The 25,835-nt window shown below is 45.7% G+C and overlaps 2 protein-coding genes across 2 annotated transcripts in view; one reads left to right on the top strand and one right to left on the bottom strand.

Moving 5' to 3' along the window:
• Positions 1 to 14,648, bottom strand: part of SAFB2 (scaffold attachment factor B2) — a 30,779-nt gene extending 16,131 nt beyond the window's left edge. The window contains exons 1-11 of the mRNA XM_012646128.1: positions 14,235 to 14,648; positions 13,006 to 13,093; positions 8,574 to 8,638; positions 8,285 to 8,488; positions 6,678 to 6,740; positions 5,702 to 5,729; positions 4,267 to 4,774; positions 3,791 to 3,840; positions 3,135 to 3,235; positions 127 to 276; positions 2 to 34 (exon numbers count right to left, since the gene is read on the bottom strand). Of these exons, the coding sequence (XP_012501582.1) occupies positions 2 to 34; positions 127 to 276; positions 3,135 to 3,235; positions 3,791 to 3,840; positions 4,267 to 4,774; positions 5,702 to 5,729; positions 6,678 to 6,740; positions 8,285 to 8,488; positions 8,574 to 8,638; positions 13,006 to 13,093; positions 14,235 to 14,420 (1,476 nt within the window). The 5' untranslated portion in view covers positions 14,421 to 14,648. The remainder of the gene's footprint in view (position 1; positions 35 to 126; positions 277 to 3,134; positions 3,236 to 3,790; positions 3,841 to 4,266; positions 4,775 to 5,701; positions 5,730 to 6,677; positions 6,741 to 8,284; positions 8,489 to 8,573; positions 8,639 to 13,005; positions 13,094 to 14,234) is intronic.
• A 119-nt stretch (positions 14,649 to 14,767) lies between these two features.
• The window catches only part of SAFB (scaffold attachment factor B), a 78,704-nt gene continuing 67,636 nt past the window's right edge, over positions 14,768 to 25,835 (top strand). Inside the window, exons 1-5 of the mRNA XM_012646127.1 lie at positions 14,768 to 15,096; positions 18,279 to 18,363; positions 20,525 to 20,589; positions 20,677 to 20,883; positions 24,048 to 24,110. Of these exons, the coding sequence (XP_012501581.1) occupies positions 14,908 to 15,096; positions 18,279 to 18,363; positions 20,525 to 20,589; positions 20,677 to 20,883; positions 24,048 to 24,110 (609 nt within the window). The 5' untranslated portion in view covers positions 14,768 to 14,907. The remainder of the gene's footprint in view (positions 15,097 to 18,278; positions 18,364 to 20,524; positions 20,590 to 20,676; positions 20,884 to 24,047; positions 24,111 to 25,835) is intronic.

The raw sequence follows: 25,835 nt of genomic DNA, 5'->3' as shown, positions 1-25,835 counted from the left end.
CGGATAGCTTTTTCCCAGCAGGCTCATTTTTGGCCTAAAATATGATACAGATAGAAATGGTTGGTGGACTGGGTCTCCTCCCTTGTACACTTCATTTGGAGCCACAATAGGCAACAGGTGCCTCACCTTCTCTACGGAGATCATTCTTCCATGCAGCTCCGTTCTGTGCAGGTGGCTGATGCACTTGGTAGCCTCGTCAGAGGTGGACATGGTGACAAACCCGTAGCACCGAGCCCCAGGACTGCGGGCGTTGGTTACCACCTTGGCCCCGACAACCTTCATAAAAAGGATCTGCTTAATCTCTCTCACAAATAACCACACAACTTACTACAATTCTTAGCAAGTAACTGATAAGCAGAATCATTTCCACCGTTTGTTCTTTTCCTCAAATTGTTAGTTTTTCATAAATTTATTATTGAATTAGTTCTAATTACTGCTGACCTATCAAAACACAATTGCTTTTGATACAAGATCAGTCGTCATAGTGCAGAAACAAATAGGCAAAGTTAAAAGACTGTTAACCTCACTCACGACTCATGATAATGACAAGTCCTCCGTTTGGATCATTTTCTCCACTTCCGCTGGAGCCAAGGCTAGGCGAGGGGTTGCCTACTCACAAGTGCACCTGCCTGTGCTGGCTCAGGCTGAGAACAGCTCTGACACAGATGAGGACTGTCAAGCACGTTCCCACAGGGAGGGGACTTCACTTCCCGCCAAGACGGAAACCCAAGCATTGCCTTTGTGCTTCAAACAACTAAAAGGCCGGATGAAATGTAGGCAACAATGGTTTTCAGAGACTGGACATCACACTGCCTGAGAGAGCTGTGTCACTGCCCTGCCCCTGCTCATGGCCTGCAGGTGCCAGGCACAGGTCAGGACAAGTAACTGAGGTGGGCAGTATCCCTGAGCTGAGGAGACACAGCTGAGGTCAGGAGACCAAGACAGAGAGAAATCAGAGAGCTTGAGAGATCTGACCAGGGTGTCTCCTGCCCAGTGCATGTGTGTGAGGAAACCAGAGGCTGAGAGAGAACCACCCATGAGGGGCAAAGGAAACAATGCCAGGGGTTCACTCAGGACTCACTGCAAACAAGTTGCTTTTCCCTATAGCCAGAGTGGAAAAGTTGCTAATTGACAGGGTACCAGACACAGTACTTGAAAGGTACTGGCCCAGTAGTGTGGACAAAATTAGCCTGAATTAATACTATTCTGTTTCTGACTTCTAAAGCATAAAAGTAAGCCTCAGAAGGTTCAAACTCTGTCAAATACATTAGCTGCATCCAGAAAAAAAGCTCAAGAGAATAGAAATATGAGAATAACTAGCATCCAGTGGGAACTTGGAGGCACAACCAAAAGCATGAAGAGCACATGGCACGGTGACCTTGTCTTCCTCTTGTTATTTAGAAATCTCTCTAAAAGTTACCTGTCCAAAGCAAAAAAGCCAAATCAGAAAAAAACAAAGCCAATAATGTATTGGGTGGGTTATTAAATAGAAGGAAAATATATGACAGTAATATCACAAAGATTGGGAGAGGGAAGTGGAAGTGAACTCTTGGGAAGTTCTGGTACTGCACTCGAACCAGGATGACATCGTGTGGAGATACACAGTAAGCTGAGATGCGCACTGCAAATCCTAAAAAGCAACCACGGAAGAACAACACAACAGAGGTATCGCTAAGCAGCCACAAATGATAAAGATTCGGTCCACAAGACGGCAGATTAATAAGAAAAAGGGATCAATGAATAAACAGGATGAAGAGAAAACAGAGAGGAGGACAGTAGCTTTTTTTTTTTTCTTCTTAAGACAAAGTCTTGCTCTATTGCCTGGGATACAGTGCCATGGCCTCAGCCCAGCTCACAGCAACGTCAAACTCCTGGGGGCTCAAGCGATCCTCCCGCCTCAGCCTCCCAAAGTGCTGGTACTACAGGCCTGAGCCACTGTACTCAGCCAACATATTATTCCTTAAATGTTGCTTTTTCCACCAGACAACTAAAACACCGATGACAACAGTGACCATACATGTGTCCGCTTCTGCTTTACCATCACTGTCTCAGTCAAGGAGAACATCAACAAAATAACCAAATAAATAGGTTACATATGGCTCTAAGTTTTCTAAGCCCTTCTTAAAGATATTGTTGAAAAAGGAAATGAATGTGTTTTCTGGGGCCCGTCTGAAGTCACTGAACCATTAACCGACACCTGATCAGGTGACACAGACCTAGACAAAGGAACGACTTCTGCAGCCAGGATAAGGTGCATCAGACAGGCTCTGAAGCTCTGCCTGGAATCCCTGTACCTTCCAGATGCTAAGAGGTACTGAGCCTTTCTCCCTTGAGGGGGGCCACTCGCACAGGCACCCAGAACACCAGGGCAGTTCTAACTGCTTATCATGAGACTTTCGTTAATTGATTCCAAGACAATGGTATCCCCTTAAATCATCCTTCAAGTTCCTTTGGGAGGCTTGTGAATTGCAATATTTTTGTCCTGCCTCCATAAGCACCAAATTGGCGACTTGTTTTTTAAACCAATGTCATGTTCTAGTTACCACACAATACATTTCAAATACTAGAAGATGTATAAGTCAATTATTCACTAATTCTTAAAGGGAAAATTCAGTATGCTAGCTTTAAACTTTGAGTAAGACAAAAGATGATCAGTTTTGTTAAGAAAAGTTAGAAACAACAACAGCAACGTTTACATAGTAGCTATTTATACACATTTTCTGAGCAGGGTTATAATATAACTCATCTGTTCCACTTGATATCCTGATTACTGTGAACCAGGAAACAAGGCACATGACACAAAGGTGAGAGGGGTTTCTCAGGTTTGTTAAAAGAAAAAAAAAAAAAAAAAAAAAAAACCCGGCCGGCGCGGTGGCTCACGCCTGTAATCCTAGCACTATGGGAGGCCGGGGCGGGCGGATCGTTTGATCTCAGGAGCTCCAGACCAGCCTGAGCAAGAGCAAGACCCCGCCTCTACTAAAAAAAAATAGAAAGAAATTAGCTGGACAACTATATATATATGAAAAAACCAGAAAGGAGAACCAATAAAATTAACAACAAGAAGTAAATTCTGGAGTTTCTTTTTTAACCCATATTGAGGCCGCCTGGCAAGAAAGATGCAAGGGCAGGCATACCTTTCCATGTTTGCTGAAAAGGTTCTTCAGATCGGTCGCCCGAGTGGTGGAGGATAGCCCGCTGACCCACAGGTTCCTTCCAGAACTGCTGCTGCCTCGACCTGCGGTGAGATGAGAATTATACTTTAACTCAATGTGTAATGGGAAGCACCTCCATTCTTAAGGCTGGAGCCCTCTTCTAAAGTCCTAACTACATCCAGCCCCTACTGTTCTGATTCAAGAATTCAATTCACACATAAACACTCGCACCAAAACACAGGACAGAAGACTGAAAATTCCAACAGCAAAACCGGAGTTTCTTTACCCAAGGAATAATCATGTCCACATCAGTTATAAACTGAAGTGTCTTTTGATGATCCGTTCTGCAACGACACAACAGGCTCTAAAAATTCTTACTCTTCTCCAACGGACACAATTATTCCTTTCTTGTAATGGGCTTTATACTACCCCATAAATGACAACCACTGTAGAAACATGAAACGCAGACACTCACAAACACTTAAAACTTGTCTCTCAAGAAACCACCAGGTGGTTAATTCCAGCAACCCGCAATAAAACAATTAAATCACTGGATCCAAAGTGAGGGGATCTGCAGGCCCCTCCTCCCAAAATAAGGGATCCACACATGGCGCCCTGCCTCCCAAGTTAATTCGTACCTTTTTCATCTTTAATGACTGGCTTTATATCTTTTTCTTCCTTAAAAGAGCTAGAGACAAAAGTTAATGTTACTCATACAGGAAAAAAATGAAAGAGAACAAAATTAAAAGTATGGTATGTGCTAAAACTGAATACCTACCAGAAAATTAGTCTGAAATAAAATCTTAACAGACAACCTTTGCAAGTTTATATTGAAAAATCTGACCCCAAAAATACAATGTCAGATTCGTAAAAGGCAATTCGATTTAGCTGAAGATAACTAACAATTTAAGAACACAACCATGGTAGGTTGAGAACAAGAAAAGAAACTGAATCAACCATTAAAAATACACAAAGAGAAATAAGACATTCTTTAGAAGCAAAACTACAATTTCATCAGTCTGGCTGGCCAATTGCAGAAAAACAGCTTATGTGTGTCATTAAATGACCAATGGAAAGGAGATAGCGTCTGGTCTAAAACTGAGAAAAAACAAACCTCATTTTCTGATCAGCGCCCTCACTGGTTGAGGACTCTTTAGGAGCCGGAGGGACTTCATTACAAGCTTCAAAATCAAACTTCTTCTCGTCTTCTTTGCTATCTCTGCCTTCTGGACTTGGGGCTTCTGTGGGCGCTTCTGCGACCTCGTGGCTACAGGCCTCCGCGTGCTCGGAGGCTGCACTACTCTGCTCAACTGCCGGCTCTAGCCCTACAGGCTCACAGTCAGTCCTCTCGCCATCGTCTGGCTGCTCCACGGGCTCCCTTTTCACTACCGCTAACAGGCTGTCTGCCTTGCACGACTGAGCGTGTGTTGACTCGCTGGGCAAATCTAAATCACCCTCCTCCGGATGGGCGCTGTCAAAAAGGTCCTCTTCCTCCGCGAGCTCTCTGTCTGGCCTCTCGCTACTTGTATCCTGTGCAAATGGCTGCTCCAGCTCGGAACCTTCTTCTTTTACTGGCTCAGATTTACAAGTTTCCCCCAAAATGTCGAGTATTTTCTCATTTTCTACGGATTTAACAGGAATAGAATGGCACAAGGTTTAATTACCAGGGAAATAAAGCAATCACAAATGCGGAACTGGCACGGCTGCCACACTAACACGAAGAGAACTGCTAGCTACACAGAGATTGGAAAACCCGCGGGTGTGCAAAGTTACACTGGTTACACTACCTGCGCTCCGACCGACTGCTACGTTAGCCTCTACGCTACATGGAAGAGAAAAGGCCCCCACAGATTTAAACACCTACAACCATGTGTCTGCTTCTCGACAGTCTTCTTCGAGTTTTTGTTCAAGTCTGGGTCTTCTGACTGATTTTCCAATGTCCAAGGTGCTGAACCGAATGCAATCACCATTCAATGACAGCTCAATTTCCAAATTTCTTTGAATTTCTTTTAACAGAATTTCTTTTAACAGAACAGTCCAATATGAAAACCAGAAACTCTTCCGGCGGTGGGAGATAAACGCAGTCCAGAAGGGGAATAACATGTTGAAAATTTTCATGAAGAAACTCTGTTTGCTCTTGTGGAATCCAGTCACTTTTCAGGTTCTAAGTGCCCTGACAACAGTTTTATCCTGCTTTAACTGCATTAATCAAAAAGACTGCAGCAAAATATCACAAGATCTGTGATCATGTGTAGAAACACATGGAAGAATCTCGGGGGGAGGGGGAATTAAATGCCACTCTACGTGGTTAGAGGTGAAAATAATCACTATATCTCACCAAATATATCTGACCTCAAGAAGCCAGAAAGGCACGCCCACAGATCTGGTGATACGCATGGGTTTCCAATCTCTGATCCTCGTACGATCTGGATTGTCCACCATTAGCGCCATTTACAAGACCATAACACAGCTTAAAATATATACAGCTTTCAAATCATAGTAGCATGAAAACTTGCAAACCATAACTGTCGCGTTTCTCTTATCAGTACCTGGCTCCAAGACAGGGTCTTCAACATCCTATTTAAAAAAGAAAAAGCAAATCCGCAAGTCACTTTAAAAACTGGGGCAGATACATTTCCCTAGCAAAAATAGCTTTCTGTGAGTAAATGCCTATTTCTAAATAACTTTCTCCTTTCAAAAAATTATATTCCAATCCAAATACCTTGATGAAGACAAGCTTACTCTGCCAGTTTCTCTGGCACCAGCGTGTCGGCAGTGGCAATGCTAAGCCTGTCCGATTCTTTCCTCGGAGTCTGGCCCCTGCACCATCCCCCCCAGTGGTCACTGCAGCTGGCAAAGACTCCCAGTCAAAGCAGAGGTCACACAGGAGACCACCACTACACATCACACCACACTGAAGAAAAAGGCATTTCTCCCAACATAAAACTGTTATTGTAACCAGAACCCTTTATCTTTAACACAATTGTGTCTCTCCATCCTGCTGAAAAAAACTTTTCCACTCAGGACCTGAGGTCAAGTCCTTCCTGTGGCTCAGACCATGGGGCAGGCCCCCCTGCTTCGCAGCTCCACCCCTGGCCTCCCCGCTATTCCCACCCTGCCCCCAGGCCACTGCCCACATCTTCTGCTCCCAATTCTCCTTTCCCCCCTCACCCGGCTAATGGCAGACCTGTATGTCAGGTCTGGATTCAGATAGGACATCCCCTGGCAAGTCTTCTAGTTGCTTCTGCAGTCCAATCCCCTGAACTGCTCCCTCCTGGCACCTCTTTTCCCTTCCAGTCACGTGCCTGGTGGCTTTGTAACACTACACTGCACACTCTGAGACTGCATCTGTTTTGCTAACCTCTTATCTCCCGCACCTAGCTCGGTATCGATGCTCAACTAATCATTTTTATATGCACAGAGGAGCACACACACAAACACTCTCTCTCACTCTCTCTTTTCTGTAACGAATAATCGACCACTCATTTAAAGTTTCCAGCAATGCAGAATGCAAGGGCAACTTACTGGAGTTACTTTGAAGTCCAACGATGAAGTTTCCAAAGCGTTCTCGAATCCTTCTCCATCCACCTGAAAAACAAAATGAACATTACTTTGTGGAGACCACAGCTGTGAACGCAGAGGCCTACACCTCACCTTCTACGCAATCTGTGCCTATTTCCCTCACAGCACCTGCCACCATATGCAACTCTACCGCTGGACGACGCAGTGTAGCACCTCCCTCCCTGCCAGAACGCACGCTCTAAGACTGCTACACCAGCGTCTGGGACGATGGCTTGCAGATGGTAGGCTCGCTCTGCCTGTATTGGCTGAATGCACTTCCCAGGCAGTTTCTAAGTGCTGATGATCAACATACCCAACCACAGGACTTCCAAAGCAGAACTAGAAATGACAAACTCTGCACTCCTCCGATTTCACTTCACAGCAATACCTGCAGTTGCCCAATATGCTACCCTAGCCCAAGGTGTGGTAAATTTGGAGTTCGTGACTTTTGACCCTAAGTCTTAAAGTTCAGTCCTACAAGGGCATTTACCCCCAAAGTTGAAAGCTGTAACACATTAAGTAAATAAAACCACCAGCTAAAACAGCTGGGCATGTGCAGTCAGATTAAAATGCTAATCAGTCCTAGGACAGTGACCCTATCCTAGAACTGTCAGTTCTAGATGTTTGAACAGTCTCACCAGAGAGCTCTACACCAAAATATTAGGAGTGAGAAGTTGGGAAAGGTTTATAGACATTAAAGCCCTCCTGGAGTGGCATGGTGGCTCCTGCCTGTAATCCCAGCCAAGGCAGGGGGATCGCTTGAGTTCCAGAGCCCTTCTTTACACACCAGGATGTGAACAGTGAATCCCCTGGGGAGAGGGGTTCCTGGGTGCAGGGGGACTTTTCTTCACCTTGCTTTATATCTTTTAACACAATTAACCTTGTGCAATAGAGCACGCTGAAACACAATCAACAGGAGTATCTGCATGATATGATTATGAGCCATTTTTGTTTTTTAAAACTATTTTTAATGGCTCACGCCTGTAATCCTAGCTCTCTGGGAGGCCGAGGCGGGCGGATTGTTTGAGCTCAGGAGTTCAAAACCAGCCTGAGCAAGAGCGAGACCCCGTCTCTACTAAAAATATATAGAAAAATTAGCCCGGCATGGTGGCGCATGCCTGTAGTCCCAGCTACTCGAGAGGCTGAGGCAGGAGGATCGCTTGAGCCCAGGAGTGTGAGGTTGCTGTGAGCTAGGCTGACGCCACGGCACTCTAGCCCGGGCAAAAGAGTAAGACTCTGTCTCAAAAAAAAAAAAAACAAAACAAAACTATTTTTAAAAGGAAAGACCTTTTATTAACGGTTAGCCTTCTATTTTATGACTTTATAGCATGCTTAGAAAGTGTCTCCCCACCAAACATCACATGACGCTTCTCGGTGAGTATAAAAAGCTGTCCATTAGTTGACACGTGACCCACGTGGAGTTTAAATGCGTATGATTTACCACCAGGGTTTAGACACTGAATTATGTGCTCATGGTGATTTAGCTGCAGCCTCCCTCACAGAAGCAGCACGTGACCGCCGTGGTGCCTCAGGGCTGCTGGCACATTCTGCCGGGTGTCCAAGTTACCTACAGCATGCTCTGGGAGCGGAGCCGGAAGCTGTCTCAGTTGTGCCGCCACGTATTCTTTACTGTCACACAAGGAATCGAGAATGCTGTCGGTGCCGTCCTCCCCAAAATCTGGAGAACTGCTATTCTCGCCTTCAGTCTCGTCTAGCACGCTAATGTCCATCATGTCAATGCTCTGCAAGTTGTCCAGGCTGGCTTCCATGTCCTCCTGTGAAGAGCAACGAGATGCACAGACGACCAGGCGGACCAGAACGCAGAGCTGTTGCTGTCATCTCCACTCTGACCCCACATACCTGCCCGTCTCTGGGGTCTTCTTCCAGGCCGTTATCTTCTGTGCCTTCCTCCTCCATCTTCTGTCCTGATTATAGAATAATTGTCCAATCAGCTAACACCCAAGTTCCAGAATCATCATTAGTTTACGCAAAATAACAGATTTCAATCTTAGAACATGTTATAAGAGAAAATAAAAAAAGTACTCGTTCGTCTACCTAATTTTGCCTCACTTGGTATTCTAAGTAAGCTATCCACAGGGACGTGAAAATCTAGGATTCCTGTCAAATTATCAAAATGTTTTGATTTTCCACAAAATATCTAAAGGCTTCAAGAGATTTCAAAACCACTCTGCACTAAGACAAATATCACAAAAGAAAAAGCAGCAAAGAACAAAAACACGAATTTTTCAAGCAAGCAAAAAAAAAAAAAAGTAATACCCACCCAGTAATCAGCCCAAAAAGTAACATGTTGGATTAGTAACTGGCTGGTTCTCCCTATGTTCCACCCACTGGAACAGACTGCCCCCTTTGTCACTCAATATGTATAACAAGGAATCCAAAACATAGGTATTTAGTCTATCTAAAAAGTATATACAGCCTATATATCCAAAAGGGAAACAAATTATGGCACATTTTTCTCCCTTTGTGGTTCTCAACGGAGGGACTGGGGTATAATTGGGCAATGTCTGCAAATCTCTCTGGTTGTCATGACTTGGGGGTATGCTGCCGACATCTGGTGGCCAATGGTGCCACTCATGGGCCTAGAACACCCAGGAATTACTCAGCCCAAAGTGGCAACAGAGCCAAGGCACAGAAACTCTGTTCCACAATGCCTTGTGACATCACAAAAATTTGTGCTTTTCTATTTTTTCTCTTTTACCATAAACTTAATAAAGTGGTACAAAAATATTTATGCTTTTAAAGAATATTTAAGGACAGGATAATGCCCATGAGGTAAACATAGAAAAATAGACATCTACTTTTATGAAAAGCACGTTTGTGCATATGCAACTGTCAGGATGCAACTGTAAAACATACAGATGGATAGGACCATCTTCAACAGTGGTTAAAACATTGAGTGGTTAAGAATAGACATAACTTTATTTTCACATGCAGACTTTTTACATTTTCCAAATTACCTAAAAGTATTATTTTTATAAGTTTTTAAAATAAGACAATTAACCATAAAAACCCTCAATGTTTGACTAAAAGATCCAACCAGCTGTGTCTACCTTAAGAATCTCATTGACCATTCTCATCAATAATTATTCAAGGAATGTAGTTTTATTATGTGCGAAGCACTGCGAGCTTTACATTTCATTATTTCACACTCCTGAAAATGCTAGCCGGTTTCATTACGTGCAGTTGACACACCAGAATTTGCTTCAGCTCCAAAGCTGAGACTCAGCCATCCCATTTCCCATTGTATCTAAACATGGCATATCCTCTTGAAATACTCTGTCTAAAAATGTTTCCTAATTGCACCCAATTTCTGTGTCTCTAAATAGCAGCCTGCAGTGCCCACAGTGGATGCAAACAGGAGAAATGGGAAAGAAAAAAAAAAAAAAAGCCAAGGCTCAGTGGACAGGCAGCACCCCGACCCAAGCGCCTGGCCTCCTGTGACTAAAAGTTGAAGGCTCGGGAGACACAGGGGTAAGAAAATCCAATTTGAACCCCACGTATAACCTAAAGCTTTTCAATTTTTAATCAAAATTTTGATCTTTCAAAACCCACCTGCAAGTTTCTGATAATTTTGCCTGTTAGGTGAGTGATAAATCTTACACCGATTCACGATGAAGTTTTCTCTGAGAAAGTTTGGCTACTTCCTACTTTGGAAAGGAGGTGGCAGTCAGTGGTGAGTTCCCAGAGTGAGTCCAACTCTGGCCTAACTGAACTTTATGTACCGTAGCATCTCGAAAACAAATGAGTAGGTCCTCCTAATCCAACACTTTATATAATCACAGACCCTAATTGCAACCACGAAGCCATAAGGGTCTCACACGTCCTATACTAACCACGTGCCCAGATACCTCCAGAGAACATGGCTAGCTCAAGGTAGAACACTGAGACCGGCAGAGACTGAGCTCTGCCTGAGGACCTAGGCCACCTGCTTCTTCTCTCTGAGCTGGGTTACTTCTCTGAAAAAGGAATGGGAAAGGACCAGAAGCCCTCTGAATGCCCCCTACTACAGCAGAGGCCAGAGACATTTTCTTTATATCCATGGAAGTAATTGTCGCCCTTCCTGACAAAATGCTAACTCCAAGTAGTTTGATTGGACCTAAGCTTTGATGCAGACATCCAGACAGGTGATTAAAGCACTCCAGCAAAGAGTAGTTTCTCTAATGATGCAAAACATCCCTGTTAAGAGTCGAGAACATCTCATAAGTGTTGAACTTTACAATTATAAACGAGCACCTACACTGAAAAGTTGCAAACTATATTGCTAAGCAGTTTTTACAACTATTCAAAACACACTCTCAGATCACAGATAACACCTAAGCAGAAGTATTTCTATTCTATTCCTAAACATATTCTATGTTTCCTGCATGAGGCCAGTCCCTCATGTTCTGCATCTGCTGGGACAGTGTTTCCAGCTGAAATATGGACAGCTACAGGAAGAGCAAAAACATACCAATGTCTCTAAGTTTTAACTTAAATTCCACATGTAACCTAACTAAAAATCTAACCTTTAAAAACACACGTACAAGTTTCAAACAGTTAGATGTATTTATGGAAAAGTAGTGCTTCTAGGAAAAGCCATTTTAAAAAAAAGAAAATTGTTAAAAATGCTACCATTTCTTTTTACTTTCAAAGCAGATATTCTCCACTGTCTGAATTTAGCACTTCTCCAGATGAAAGGAACCCATACAGTTGTGAGAATTTCCATACAGTACCCCTCAGAAACAGGCCCACTGCGCAAGAGTCTGAAATTACATTGGCCTTATCACTGTAAAATCTAACAAGGAGGATGATACCAATTAGGACAGTCAAGGTTTCAAAGTTTTATAAACACTTCCAAAAATAGCTGCTATGAGCCATTAAAAGGAATGACGTACCAATACACATTACCACAGGGATGAACCCTGAAAACACCGTAAGTGATAGAAGCTGACAAAAAACACCACACACTGTATGATTCCTTCTATATGAAACGTCGAGAACAGGCAAATCTATAATGACAGGGATGGAGTAGTTACTAAGGGGACAAGGCTTCCTTCTGAGGTGATGAAAATCTGGAATTAGATAGTGCCAGTGGGTGCACAGCCTTATGAATATTGTAAAAAGCACTGAATTGTACACTTTTGTCATGTGAATTCTTTATTTCAGAATATTTTGGGGTTACAAACATTTTGGTTACATATAACGCCTTTGCCTCGCCCAAGCCAGGGCCACAAGCATGCCCTTCCCCCATGCAGTGTGCTCCGCATCCACTGCTCGTGAGTTTACCCACCTCACCACCCTGCTCCCACCTGACCGGCACCCATGAATATTACTTCCATGTGAGCACCTTAGTGTTGATCAGTTAGTACCAATTTGATCGTGAGTACACGTGGTGCTTGTTTTTCCATTCTTGGGACACCTCACTTCGAAGGATGGGCTCAAGCTCTATCCAGGATAATACAAGAGGTGCTAGTTCACTGGTCAGGTCAATTTAATGGTTTATGAATTGGACCTTAATTTCAAAAACCACACTGGGGGCTGGGTGTGGTGGTGTAATGCCAGCACTTTTGGAGGCTGAGGTGAGAGGACCGATTGAGGCCAGGAGTTGGAGGCCAGCCTAGGCAACAGAGTGAGACCCCGTCACTACAAAAAATAGAAAAATTAGCTGGGCATAATCGCTCACGCCTATAGTCCCAGCTACTCAGGAGGCTGAGGCAGGAGGATTGCTTGAACCCAGGCATTTTAGGTAGCAGTGAGCTATGATGATGCCACTGCATTCTACTCCAGGCAATAGAGGAGACCCTGTCTCCCCACGAAAAAATACATGCTGGTAAAAAATATGCTCAGTGCAAATACCCCAGCAATCTGTTTTGGATGCTAGAGAAGCTGGATTCTATTCTGTATCAGCTTGGTGTCATTTTCCTACAGTTAACACTTAATTTTTTGAACCAGGAAGGAAGCCAAGCAGGTGCATTTAGTTTCTCAGACCAGGTGGGGCAGCTTTAAGAGTTTGTTTTCCGCTAGTTCTTTTGAAATCCCAACAACAGAAAGGGAAATGTTTTTACTATATTTTCATTTTATTTGGCACCAATACATGTCTACTCCTGCCCACACCCTTGATTCAATTACTTGTTAGGTGGTGAAGAGCAAGTCTAATTCTTAGAAGGGAGACACTGAGGGCCAGAGCTGTTCTGCTTGTGGCCTAGTGGGCTCAAAGAGTGCTACAAACACTGTTTCTCTAAGTTCTCTAACCACTCAAGCCTGAAGGACAAAAGAGTACATGTGTGTGTACCTTTAGCACATCTCTTCGTCGTCTTTTTGCTTGTGGCTTCTAAGTCGATGCCAATTTCATCAGGATCTTGACCTTCCTCCTTAACTGCCTGTAAGACAGAAATGAATTTTTACAATGTTATTGGGATGAGGCACAGCACACACTGTTCTTTGTAGGTAACAACTTCTCAATAAACAAAGGCAAACCTATCCTTGCAAAGAGCAACTCTGGTTCTCTCATTTGTGCTGCAAGCCCGAAAAGGAATAGGATGAACCCAGCACAATGTGGTTCTCTCTGATCCAAAGGCCAAAAGACAAAGGAAGGGAAGAGAGGCCTTGAGCCGGTGCTTGTGAACTGGGGTCCGTGACCAGTTCCAAAACGGGCACTGACCTCCACACTGCCCAACCTCCTACTTTAAAGTTACACAACAGAACAAATAATAACAGAGAGGCTGCTGGGGAGAGAAGGGCTAGTGACCTCTGGGCTGGAAGAACAAGCAGCAGCCTAGGCACAGGGGTGAGTGGTGGTTCTACTCTACAGGTCTCTTGGTGCCTTCCACCTGCACAAGACTGGAATGGACGCTCGCAAGGTCCCTACCCTCACAGACCGTGTTTCAGTTGGGGAGACAATCCCCAGGGACACAAGTTTGTGTCAAGTACTGCACGGTGGAGTGTAAACACAGGATGGTGCCACACACAGGAACAAGGACGTGCAGCAGCACTTCTGGAAAACCATGTCTCAGTTCTAAAATGACAAGGTGCCAGCCAAGGGGAAGACAAGGGGGACCAGCAGTCGGGGTGGCTAGGCGCACAGTAAGTGCAAAGGCCCTGAGGCAGCAACAAGCACCGCCCCCTTTTACTGTAAACTCCTAGCGATGCTTCAGACACCCATTTTCCGGAGGAGGAAACTGAGAAACGGAGATGGAAAGGCACCTGCCCAAGGTCACAGAGTTAAATCTGGACCGGGAGCCCCGGGAAGAGGGTCCAGGGGCCACCCTGGAAGCCAAGAAAACTGCATTTTAAGCGCACAGAGAGGAATGGCTGAAAGAAGAGTAAAAAGCGAGGCACAGAGAGGGCCGGTGACTACCCAAGGTCACACAGCCGGGCCCCTTCTGGTGCCGACACCTCGGGCCCTGGGCGCCCCACAGGGGGGCGGACCGGGGGCGCCCGAGTCCTGGAGCCGCGGTGACAGGTCCGCGCTGGGGCGTCCCCGGGCCTCCTGCGTCACCCCGGATCTTCAGCCCGTCTCACCTTCTTGAGCCGCTCCATCAGGACGCTCTTGTTGCCGCCAGTGTCCAGGTTCCGCTTCTTCAGCTCCGCCCGCAGATCTATCACGCGCAGATCGCTGAGCCGCCGCGTCCCGGTCTCCGATGCGACCGAGCCCAGAGCGGCCGAGCCAGGGCCCGAGTCGTCCGGCCCTGCCACAGCCTCCGCCATCCTCACCTGCCCTTCTCCGCCACCGACTCTTTGCCTCACCGGCGGCGGCTGTAGCTGCTCTGAGCACAAAATGGCGCCGCCTAAGAGGAAAACGCACTGGCTTCCTCCCGCCCCGCTTTGCGGCCGCGCATGCGCACCGCTCCGACCTGCGTCCCAAGCAGCTGGCGCGCTTGTGCGACGGCCAAGCGCACGCTCCCGGCCACGACGCGCCGGCACAGTAACTGCGGCACCCAGATATCCCGGCAGCTCGCGGCGGGAGGCTGCGGAGGCTTATCGCGCCTGCGCACAGCCCGGAGAGTCTCTCATGACGCATGCGCATATGCAACTGTGAGTGAGAGGCCACCTCGTCGGGTGCGCCTGCGCAGGAGCGAGGCGCGCCGGAGCAGTTACAGCGGTTCCTTCACAGGTAGCGCCATTTTGTGCTAGGAGCCGAGCTAGAACCGGGCCGGTTGTGTGCAAAGTGGGCGGCGGAGCCAGGGGCCCTGGAATGGCGGAGACTCTGTCGGGCCCAGAAAAATCGGGTGCGGCGGGCGTAGCGGCTCTGAGCTCCGCCTCGTCGGAGACCGGGACGCGGCGCCTCAGCGACCTGCCGGTCATCGACCTGCGGGCGGAGCTGAGGAAACGGAATCTGGACTCGAGCGGCAACAAGAGCGCGTTGATGGAGCGGCTGAAAAAGGTGGAGCTGGGGTCCCGTGGATCGGGGTAAAGCGCGGGTGAGGGGTCCCGGCGGCCGCGACTCTGGTCCCCTGGCCCGGGCGCGCGTTCAAACCCTGGGGGCGAGGAGAAGAACGGAAAAACGGGACGCGGGCGGGAGACGCCGTCGCGGTCCTCGGCTGCCACTGACGGGTGACAGGGGCCCCTGGGTGGAGGGTTCTCCTCTTGTCTCATACCAGTCTCCGTAACTAGGCTGGGGACCCCGACATCCTCCCTTCCCCAGGCGAGGTGAAGGAACTCGGCAAGGTCGCACGGCCGGGGACAGGCGGAGTCGGGATTTGAACCTGGCAGTCTGGTTCCTGAGCGGGAGCTGGGTTTCCTTTCCTTGGATGCTCCCGCGCACCTTGTGGTGGGCTGGGGGTGGGGGGCCGTGACCTGGAGTACAGGGTTCATACGCAAAATAAACAGCTAAAGAAATACTGAAGAGACATGAGATCTTAAACCATTTTAGTGATTTTTGGCACCAGTCTCTGCGAAGTAACACGTCAGGAAGGGACAAGAGTGTTGATGGCAGTAATCACCGATGTGAAACGCGCTTAGACTCGCGGAGGGCTTTTGAAAACCCGCTTGAGGACTTCACCAAGACGCAGGGAGAGAGGGGGCTTCCCCGGGTCAGAGTGTCTGGACTCAGGACTGGGCCGGCTCTCAGTGGCCTGGTCTAGGGCGTGCAAGACCTTTGACCCCTTCCGAGCCTGTTTCTTCCCCCGTGGGAAGAAGAAAGCGCGCGTGCTTTGCTTTGGGGATGGCACAGGGTTGCGTGGAACAGGCTTGGCGTGCTGCCCGGCCCGTGTAAACACTCGGCGAATCTCGCCGTGACGGTTCCCTCTCCCTGTCTGTGCCACCGCCGTTGATGACTGGCAGATGCAGGGCTCTAACCCGCCTTTGGGGGATTCTGAGGGATCCCTTGAAAAGCACCCCGTGAACTAAACGTTAGCTGCTTTCTACTTCCCGTATACTTTGCTTGGTCCTGTTGCTTTGTTTCTCTGCCTTTCTCCCCCTTTCTGCTCTCTAGCCACTCCTCTCTTGAGACCTCTTCCCTGTGATCTCTCAGCCTGGCCACCTACCCTGCAGACGATGGGGCTGGTCACTCACTTGGCCCTCCTGGCTCCCAAGCAACCCCAGATGGTACCTTCCTTGTTAATTGCTATTGAGAGGAAGGAGGAGACATTGTTTATTGTCAGGCTCAGACACGGCTGGCTCGTCAACTTGCTCAGAGTCACTCGGACCTTTACAAAACTCAAGCTTGTGTTTCTTTCACTATGGATACTAGCTCTCTTTACTTAAGACAAGCAGGAGGTTGCTGGATGCAGACATTTACCTGGAGGAAATGCACGGAGTGGGGATTGGTGGCTGGGCAGGTGTGGTCCCTGTTCTGAGCCGCCAGGGGTCCTCATGCACCAAACCAATTTGAGGGGCTTTATCTTCTCATCCCCTTCCTACCCCCCAAACAGCTCGTAGGCATCCAAAGCTGCTTCGATGGCATGTACCCTTCCTGTTAGGCTGGTGGCTGAGACTGGTGTGTGACTTGAGGAATCCTCAGTCACTGTCATCTCTGACAACACAAATCCATTCCTCTTCCTTCTCCAGAACTCTTTTCAGTTTCTTAGCAAGGTGATTCCAAAACACAAGAGCCCTCAATCCACATGCCCATCTGCTGGCTGGTCCAAGCACCTCTGGAACTACTGACCTTCTGTTTATTTCCCACGTCTGTCATGTAGGTCGTGTCCCTTGCTTGGTTTATTTTTTCCAGGAAGGGCAAAAAAGCAAACGTTGGAAATGGAACACTTTCTCTCTGGGGTATGTTTTCTATGGTTCTGGTGATGTTTCAGAATTGTCTGTCCCCAGGAAGAGGGTGAGGGAGTTTGTGGTTGTGCTTTTCCTTTATCTCAGGACTGAACTCCAATTCCTCCACTGGCTTCCAAAGGAGGGGAGATTTTCTTTGCTGCTAGTACAGATTAGCTGTGTAACTCCCAGGCCCAGTTCTAAATTCAGACTTCTTAAGCTGGGAAACTTTGAGACTTTTCAAACTCTATAAATAAAAGACAGTATTTGAAGTGGATTTAAAGCAATGGTCCGAAACCTATGGTGAGTTGAATAATTATTTGATCACATATTACAATGTACTAATAATAGAAATAAAGTGCACAATAAATGTAATGCACTTGAATCATCTGGAAACCATCCCCATTCTCCCTGGTCTGAGGAAAAATTGTATTCCATGAAAACCGTCCCTGCTGTCAAAAAGTTTGGGGAGCACTGGAAAGAAAACTTGTGCTCACAGGATATCATACAGTAAAGATTGAAAGAGTTATCAGTGACACTAAACTTGCAGCCCAGTTTCTAGTGATGTCGTCATCAATGACGTGTTGAGTACTGATTTGCAGAGGTACCTGCTTGGTGGCAGGCACTGTGCTGACTGTGGGAACTGTTTCCAGTGAATGACAAGTTCTTTCTGTGGGAGGCAGGGCTTGCCAAGAAATCGTTATTCAGTGTCCTATGAGGCAGGGTCACCTAGTAGTTGAAAGTGAGGTCTTTGGAGTCAGTCGTGGATGTATGCGATGGCAGTTGGCTGAGGCATTGCATGTCATGTCTGGTCCCACGCCTGTCACAGTAGGAACCCAGCCAGTGAGTGGTGGCATCTACGCAGACAGTACTGAGTGCAGGCATGGCATGGAGGGGTCACTGGAGGCTTACACGGCACTGTGCTGGGCAAAGTCACAGGAAGTTGGAGAGTGTGCCTTTCCCTTTTTGAGTTCTTTTGATGCCAGGAATAGGATGGACCACATAAGCCCTAGTATTTGGTAAGTGCTTGCTTTATATGCATGGTAGAGTCCTCACAACAGCCTTCCAGGGTGAGTACTATTAATATTATTAGCCCTCTGTTCTGGAGGAAAGAACAAAGTCAGAACAATTAAGTCATCCTGCCTAAGACTACACAGCTAAGAACTGGTGGAGTCGGTCTGACTTGAGCATAGAGCAAGAGAACAGATGAAAGGGTGGGCTAGATGCCCAGTGGGGGAAGGCATTTCCAGATCAGGAGCAGCTGTACACTCTAAAAGATACATGTCCCTTCTCACCTGAAGGTTCTGTGAAAGTCAGGCTCTGTGCTGACTTTGGTCAACTTTACATGTCCCTTCTGTTTAGGCAATTGAAGATGAAGGTGGTAATCCTGATGAAATTGAAATTACCTCTGAAGGAAACAAGAAAACATCAAAGAGATCCAGCAAAGGTATGGTGCATTTCATAAGCATGTGTCATATTAAGAGCTTTCTTGAAAACTACTTCACTAATGTTCCTCACTTACTTGGCTGTGTTTGGACGTGGGCACCACCCTGTGAATCAAGAGCCTTCAAAGAAGCTTTGCATTATTTCCTTGACGATCCCTCTACTGTTTTGTTAGCTTGGTCCAGCGGAGGATGGAAGGGATATTTGCCCCTTTGTTCATTTACTCTGTAGGTTTCCCAATAGTCCTTGTTAAAGTTCTTTAGGGAGAGAGTATCGGGCACTGCTTGACTCTCCTATTGGTCTGACCCACAAAAAATAACTTCTGTATTAGATACCACCCGGCCAAGACAGAATTGTCACTTACCTAGCATTTTTTTCCAAAAACTGCCTCTAGAGTAAAAGACACATTCAATGTGACATTAACGACTGCCACCATCTTACCCAGATCTATCTTTCTTATTCCCCACACCCATTCCCTGTGCTTTAGTCAGGCCCCAAAAACGTAATTCAACCCCCTTTGACCTCTGCAACTCCTAAGGTGAGGCGATCCTCTAGCCTCAGCCTCTGAAGTAGCTGGGTCTACAGGTACACGCCACATCTATAGTCCTAGCACTTTGGGAGGCTAGTGTGGGAGGATTCCTTGAGGGAGGCCAGCCCTTCAAGACCATCCTGGGCAACATCAAAACCTCTTGAAAAAATTTAAAAAGAATTAGGCAGGCATGGTCGCTCTCTCATGTAGACTCAGCTACTCAGAAGGCTGAGGCAGGAGAATGGCTGGAACCCAGGAGCTGGAGGTCACAGTGAGCTGTGATGGCGACACTGCACTCCAGTCTGGGTGACAGAGGGAGATCCTGTCTCTAAAAATAAAAATAAAACGACACCCCCAACAGAACTAAGTACGGGTCAATATTATGTAGTCTTAGTGTAAAGGAGAGCTTCTGAACATAAGGGCACAAACCACTGACACTTAAAAAACAGTTAATAGGTTTAGCTCCACAGCAGTGAAATTTACCCAAAACCCAGATGAAAGACTAAGGAATAATTGGAGGGGAGATATGTTGTATATATGATACACAGTTTCCAAGTGGGGAGAAATGGAGCAGAAGTTATTAAATATCAAAAAAATATAAATCAGAAAGTTTAACAAAAGTACAGGTGCTCAATAAGAAAAACTTAATCCAAGGAGTAATAAGATAAATTCAGGTTACAAGCAGTATTTCTGCTTTGCCTAGCACATTGGCAAGGCTAAAGAAAAATGCCAATTTTACAGAAGATTCAGGAACGTTGGCACTTTTATTCACTGTTGATGAAACTTATATAAATTAGAAAAAGCTAACTCTTGTGTATCATGACAGTATGTTGGAAGCTTTTTTTATGTTTATTCTTACAAATCTGTAAACATTTTGTTCTAGAGATGCAATTTTTGGAAGTATGTTCTAAGATGAGACCTACGTATGTGCAAAAAGGAATTACCAGGATGTTCATCTTCATAAGCATCTTCTTAAATTTCCACCCATAAGTGTTCATTAGATCAGTGCTGGTGTAGCCATGTGGTGCAGTTAAAGAATATGGAAAGATGTTCACAGCATATTGAGTGAAAAGAGAGGACAGTGCAGTGCCAGTTTTGTAGGCAGAGTACATGTACCACATGGAAAACATCAGAGGACATCTGATGTCAGTATAACGTGAGTGCTAACTCAAGATGCTGAAATTGTGAATGGCTTTTATTTTCATTTTCCTTAGTTATATTTTGCTTTATATCATTGTTTTTGTGGACAGGCAAACATTGTGTTCGTTAACTAAAGAGCAGCGCATTTGCATCGGACGCTGCCCTCCCCACAGACAAAGCCTCTTGATAAAAAGGTCAGGCCTTAGAACAGGTCTGGTCTGCCTAACTTTGCTAAGAACCTATTTCCCGCGCCTCCTGCTTCCACTGCCAGTTGATAAGAACAGAAGCTGTTTGCTTGACGGTGGGGTGGGGCCTGCCTGGAGCAGAATGGCATTCCCATTCCTGCATTATGCAGTGTTCCTACCTTGATAGGTGCCACGGGTGTTTAAGGTGTCTTTGCTTATGTCGTGCTGGAGGCTTATAGAAATGAAGGTTATTGCTTGTAGAAAATGTATATGATTGATCTCATGCTATAAATGGTGTTTTTTCTCCTCAGGGCGTAAACCAGAAGAAGAGGGTGTGGAAGATAACGGGCTCGAGGAAAATTCTGGGGATGGACAGGTATGTGCAGCCTTGCAAGCGAAGCAGGTTGGTGCATGGACCAATGGCAGTCACATGATGGTTTTGTTTTATTTTGTCTTGTCACAGGAGGATGTTGAAGCCAGTCTGGATAACTTGCAGGATATGGACATAATAGATATCAGTGTATTGGATGAAGCAGAAATTGATAATGGAAGCGTTGCAGATTGTGTAGACGATGATAATGCTGATAATCTCCTGGAGTCCTCGTCTGACAGTAGAGAGCTAGTCGAGGGAGACATGAAAGAGCTTCCGGAGCGGCTTCAAGAACAAGCTGTAGGTAACTTGGCAGTGTCTGCGGAATGTATCCTGAACGTTCGTGTCAGTTCCACAAACGTCATAATAGATGATAGTTTTATATTTGGAGTTAAGTTCTCTTAATGCCAGTTCAGGAGAATAATGGTTCATCTGCTTACATGTAAAATTCGGACAATTCTGAAAACACACTTTAGGTGAAAAGTGGTGTCTCAGGATGTACGTAAATGCCTGCTGTGTATTTGCAGGAAACAGCATGAAACATTTTGAGGACAATATTAAAAACCTTCCTGTTACAGGAAGTTGATCTGTGCTGTTATAGCTTAGATGCCTTGAAAATACTAAATAGGAAGAGGTCGGAAGTTATTCTTTTCCCAGTTGGTACCCTCCTAATAGTGAACCTTGACATTGTTTTTAAAGCCTTAGCTTTTTTTCACGTTAGGAGCATCTCACATGTATAACGAAATTTTAGTGGGTATTATGCATTCACCTCTGCCTACCAGACATTAGTCATTGTGTCCTTTAATCCTTTTGACAACAATGTGAAGTGTTCATGCTGTTGTCCCCGGTTTCAGCTGAGGAAAGTGGGGGAAAAACAGGTATGTCCAGGTAACATACAGCCCGTAATAGAATAAGAATTAAGACCAGGCTAATTCAAGAGTCCGTGTACTTAAGTCATGCACCACGTTGACTTGATGCCATTCGTTTGTTATTAAATTATTTTCGTTTGCATGAGGATTAATGGTAGGAGACAGGAAAGGCTGTGAAAATGAGGGGCCGTGGTGAGGTGTCTCTGTAGGGCCCTTTAGGTGTTAGTTCATGGGAGGGGCCCCGTGTCCATAGTGGTCCCGGATTTTCTGCGGCCTCCGCCTCTCGAGCAGCCTTCAGGGAAGGAAGCCCTGCCGGTTGACTTCTGCCATTTCAGAATACGTTTGCGTTTCCTCCTGGAACTGATTCTCAGTATCCCTAGAGATAGCAGATTGTCGTCTTTGAATGGGGGTTTTGATTTTGAGAAATGGCTGTTATTCCGAGAGTTATTCTGATACAGATCGGGTTTGCAGTTGCTTTATTTTTTGGTGAGTGTCATTCGCCAGCTTCCTAAAAAGGAGCAGCAGAAATACTTGTGTGGTGGCGGGGATTACATACCCTTCCTCATTGGCTGTAGTTTCTTAAGGCTGTTTTGTTTTCTTACTGCTTCTCGTTAGAAAATAATACATAGTGCAGTATAAGCTAGAAACATCGTAATGTGTAGAAGCAGTGTAGTGTACGGGTTGAGGGTGTAGACTGTGGAGGTCTGCCAGTTGCCATATGACCTTGGGCAGGTTACCTAACCTCTCTGGGCCTCAGGAAAGGTTTTGGGAGGAATAAATGGATGGACGTTTATCACAAACTTAGAGCAGAAGTCAGCATATTTGTCATCTGCCCATTTTTGTAAATAAAGATTGATTGGAGCACAGCCACATCTACTGTTGCTGTTGTTGATGGTTGCTTTCGTGTCATAGTGGTAGACATGAGTAGTTGTGACAGAGACCATCTGTACTCCAAAGCCTGAAATGTTTACTGTGCAACCCTAAGAGAAGTTTGCTGACCCCTGGCCCAGGGCAGTGCCCAGCGTATAGTAAGAATTATGAACATCAGAATTCATAGAGTTATTATGAAATGTGTTACTGCCTGTACTACAGGTAATAGTGCTGTGGAACAGTCAGAATGGACTAAGCATGTTGTATGAACTGAAATGGTGTCCAAACAAGTTAAAATCAGGACTCAGAATACTGTGCTGCCTGTCTTGCAGACAGAGAAAGGGTGGGTGGTCTTTGGCACACGCAGGTACAGTATGTGTCGTGACGGTTGCATATGGGGAAGGAAGGAGTGGTGGGCAGTAGTTTTCAGGGAACAGGCAGTGTACTGTCGGAACTTTTTGATCTTTCCCGTGTCTTTCCTAGTCAATACGAGTGATGATGATATATGCTCATTAGGGAATATTTGAAAATTATTTCCCCTAGAAACGTACCAATTTTCATGGCTGTATAGAAGACAGCCACTATTTGAGTCACAAAGCATCTAAACCCCTTCTCTGTGTTTTGGGAATCCCACAGCTTCTTGGGCAGAGCCCCCCTCTTAGAATAGAAGCTCAGTGTACGGTTACTCTTCTCCTGCACGAGGGTGGGAATAGAGGGGTCACCTGGATTTTGCCAGGCCTGTGCTCCTGTCCTCATACTCAGAGCTAGAAGTTGATGCTACGAGGCAGGGTTGTCAGAGATGCGGTTGCTTTCTGGGTGGTAGCAGCTTCCAGGGCGGTAGTCTGTGTGTCAGTGGCATCCAGCCCTGGGTAATCGGTGGAACCTGAAGACTCCACTCTGCAGTGTGATTCTGTTTTTATTTATTTATTAATTTATTTTAGAATATGAAGGAGGGTGAATGAGAAGGGAGGTTCATTCAGTCTCCTGGTTTTTTTTCTTTTACTTTGAGGTAGAGCCCCATTGTATTACCCTTGGTGAAGTACAGTGGCGCAATGCTAGCTCACTAAAACCTCCAACTCCTGGGCTCAAGTGATCCTCCTGCCTCAGCCTCCCCAGTAGCTAGGACCATAGGTGCACCATCACACCCTCTAATTTTTCTATGTTTAGTACACATGGGTTCTCTCTCCTGCCCAGGCCAATCTGAAACTCCTCAACTGATGCAGTCCTCCTTCCTCGGCCACCCAGAGTGCTAGGGTTGCAGGACAGGCTGTAGCCACCGCGCCAGGTCTACAGTGTGATTCTAGACATAATTACGGGAAGAACAGCACGGAAACCTGGTGGTCTAATCCCCCTGAAGAGTCTGTGTACTACCCAATTTGAATGTTTCTTCTGATTAACTTACATTGTTTTCTTTGTTTGGCTTCTCTCTTAAAACTCACACTGATATTGTATGAATGGGTTTCATACTTTATCAGCATACAGGCGTTTACATACAATATTTCTTCCAGTCTAGCTGCATTCGTAGTATAATGCTTCTTTCTTGTTTTTTTGGTTTTTGTTTTTTACTGTTTGTTTGAGTAGGTATTTTAATTATGGTTTTTATTTTTTAGCACACTGTGTTCCCAATTTTGTTAATGATTTTTATGGCTATTGAGAATTCATTTCACAAATGTACCATTATGTTATTGTTGATGTAGTAAACTGTATTCTCAATTTCTTTTACAGGTAGAGGACAAAGAAACTGTAAACAACTTAGATACTTCATCATCTGACTTTCCTGTATTACAGGTACGTTATCGTATGCCTCAATAATTGTAGAATCAAAGATTGGACCACAGTTTCTCGGAACCATTTCAGACATTGTATGGTAGTTCCAAGTAATAGTCATTGCAGGGTTTATTTACTTTGTCAGAATCTTTAGAGTAGGTTTTTGCTCTATCCTTTGTCCCCAGATGTAACTTACCTGCGGCCAAGGAAGAACTTACCTCTTGGCTTTGACTGGTTGATTTTAAGCACTATGGCACACTAGCAGTGCATGGAAGGGCACCCTTGGTGATAATGCTTGTTAATTTCATTGCTCAGGGACAGGCATCCTGTCTGATCCACTCACTCTGCATGCTGTCCCCTGCAGAAAGCGGATTTGCTTGGGGCAGCAGAGGGAGGGGCAGTGTAGTATCACCTCCTCCCGCCCCACACAGGAAATGCTCACAGGGCACTGACAGTGCAGCTGGGAAAGGTGAAGTCTCAGGAGTTCTGCTCCTGCCTGTGGAATGTTTTTCCTATAAAAATTGCTCAGATTTATTTTGGTGACCATATTGTTCGTCTTGGCTGTTTCATTACCATCTCTTTAAATATTAAATCTTAGATGAGAACAAATGAGGTGAGAGCTAACTTTCAGATATGATTTTCGTAAATCTGGATCTGGAGTTCCTTTTCATTATTTGCCAGCCTGCATAGATTTAAATTGTTGGAGTACACATACTCACTTGGCCATCCAGTTTACCAGAGAAATTTTTGTGAGGAAGTGAAAATACAGTCAGCCTTTGGCAGGCCCTTGTTTTCGTTTTTAAATAATGTCATCTGTCCTGTGCTAATTAGACATCACCTTTCAGACAAGATTTTCATTTGTTTCTGCCAGGCCAGGGGCAAGGGAGATACTGGAAAACCAGAACTCCAGCCTGAGGGTGCAAACCTGGAGAAAACTTAGGGAAGCCCAGCTCTCCTTTAGAGCCGATGTCTCCCAGCTGCGAAGTGGCACAGCCCATTATGCACTCAGAAAGGAGAGGCAGAGCCGGATCTTGTGATGCTCTCCAGTGTATTTCTAGGTCTCTGTTATGATAGAAAATATATAGTTCCTCTCAAAGATAAATTGCAATGTATTCGGTAATCTCTAGAGAAAGTTAAGGAAAAGATTTACAATGCCAAGACTGATAATTTGGTTTAGTTGTGGAGTCCTAATTCCCAGCATGTGGTAGGCTATATGGGAAAAAAAAAAAGATTAAAAGTAATTGAAACTGTGAGGAAAGTGAATAGTTTCCTAGGGCATCCCAGGACCTTCCAGGATGGTCTAACTTACTTCCATTTATTGGGTATATGGGATGCACTTGTGATGTGTCAGGTGTGGCCTTAGCTACCAGCGTTAGAGATACATGACAGATAAGTATGGTCCCCATCCTCGCAGGGCCCCCTTTGCATGTGAGCACACAGGTAACCAGAGCATTCTGAAGAGCCAGGACTGATGATTTGGAGCCTAGACGTGAAGTCAGAGGGCCTTTGCTCACAGTCTGTGTCTGCTTCCCACCTGCCGTGTGTCCTTGGGCAAGGTACTCAGACAATCCTGGAAGTCACTCAGTGCACACGGGGGATAGGGTGGCAACACCATGCAAAATAAGAACAGGAGTCAAACCACATGGACCCATGTTCCCTGTTTGAATTCTCAAAAGTTAATTGTAGATTCATTGTTAAAAAGTAATTGCATGGCCGGGCGCGGTGGCTCACGCCTGTAATCCTAGC

The sequence above is a fragment of the Propithecus coquereli genome, unplaced genomic scaffold (assembly GCF_000956105.1).
Source record: "Propithecus coquereli isolate 6110/MARCELLA unplaced genomic scaffold, Pcoq_1.0 Scaffold241, whole genome shotgun sequence".
NCBI lineage: Eukaryota > Metazoa > Chordata > Mammalia > Primates > Indriidae > Propithecus > Propithecus coquereli.
The sequence above is the reverse complement of the archived record's forward strand: the minus strand, read 5'-3'. Positions and strand labels throughout refer to the sequence as shown.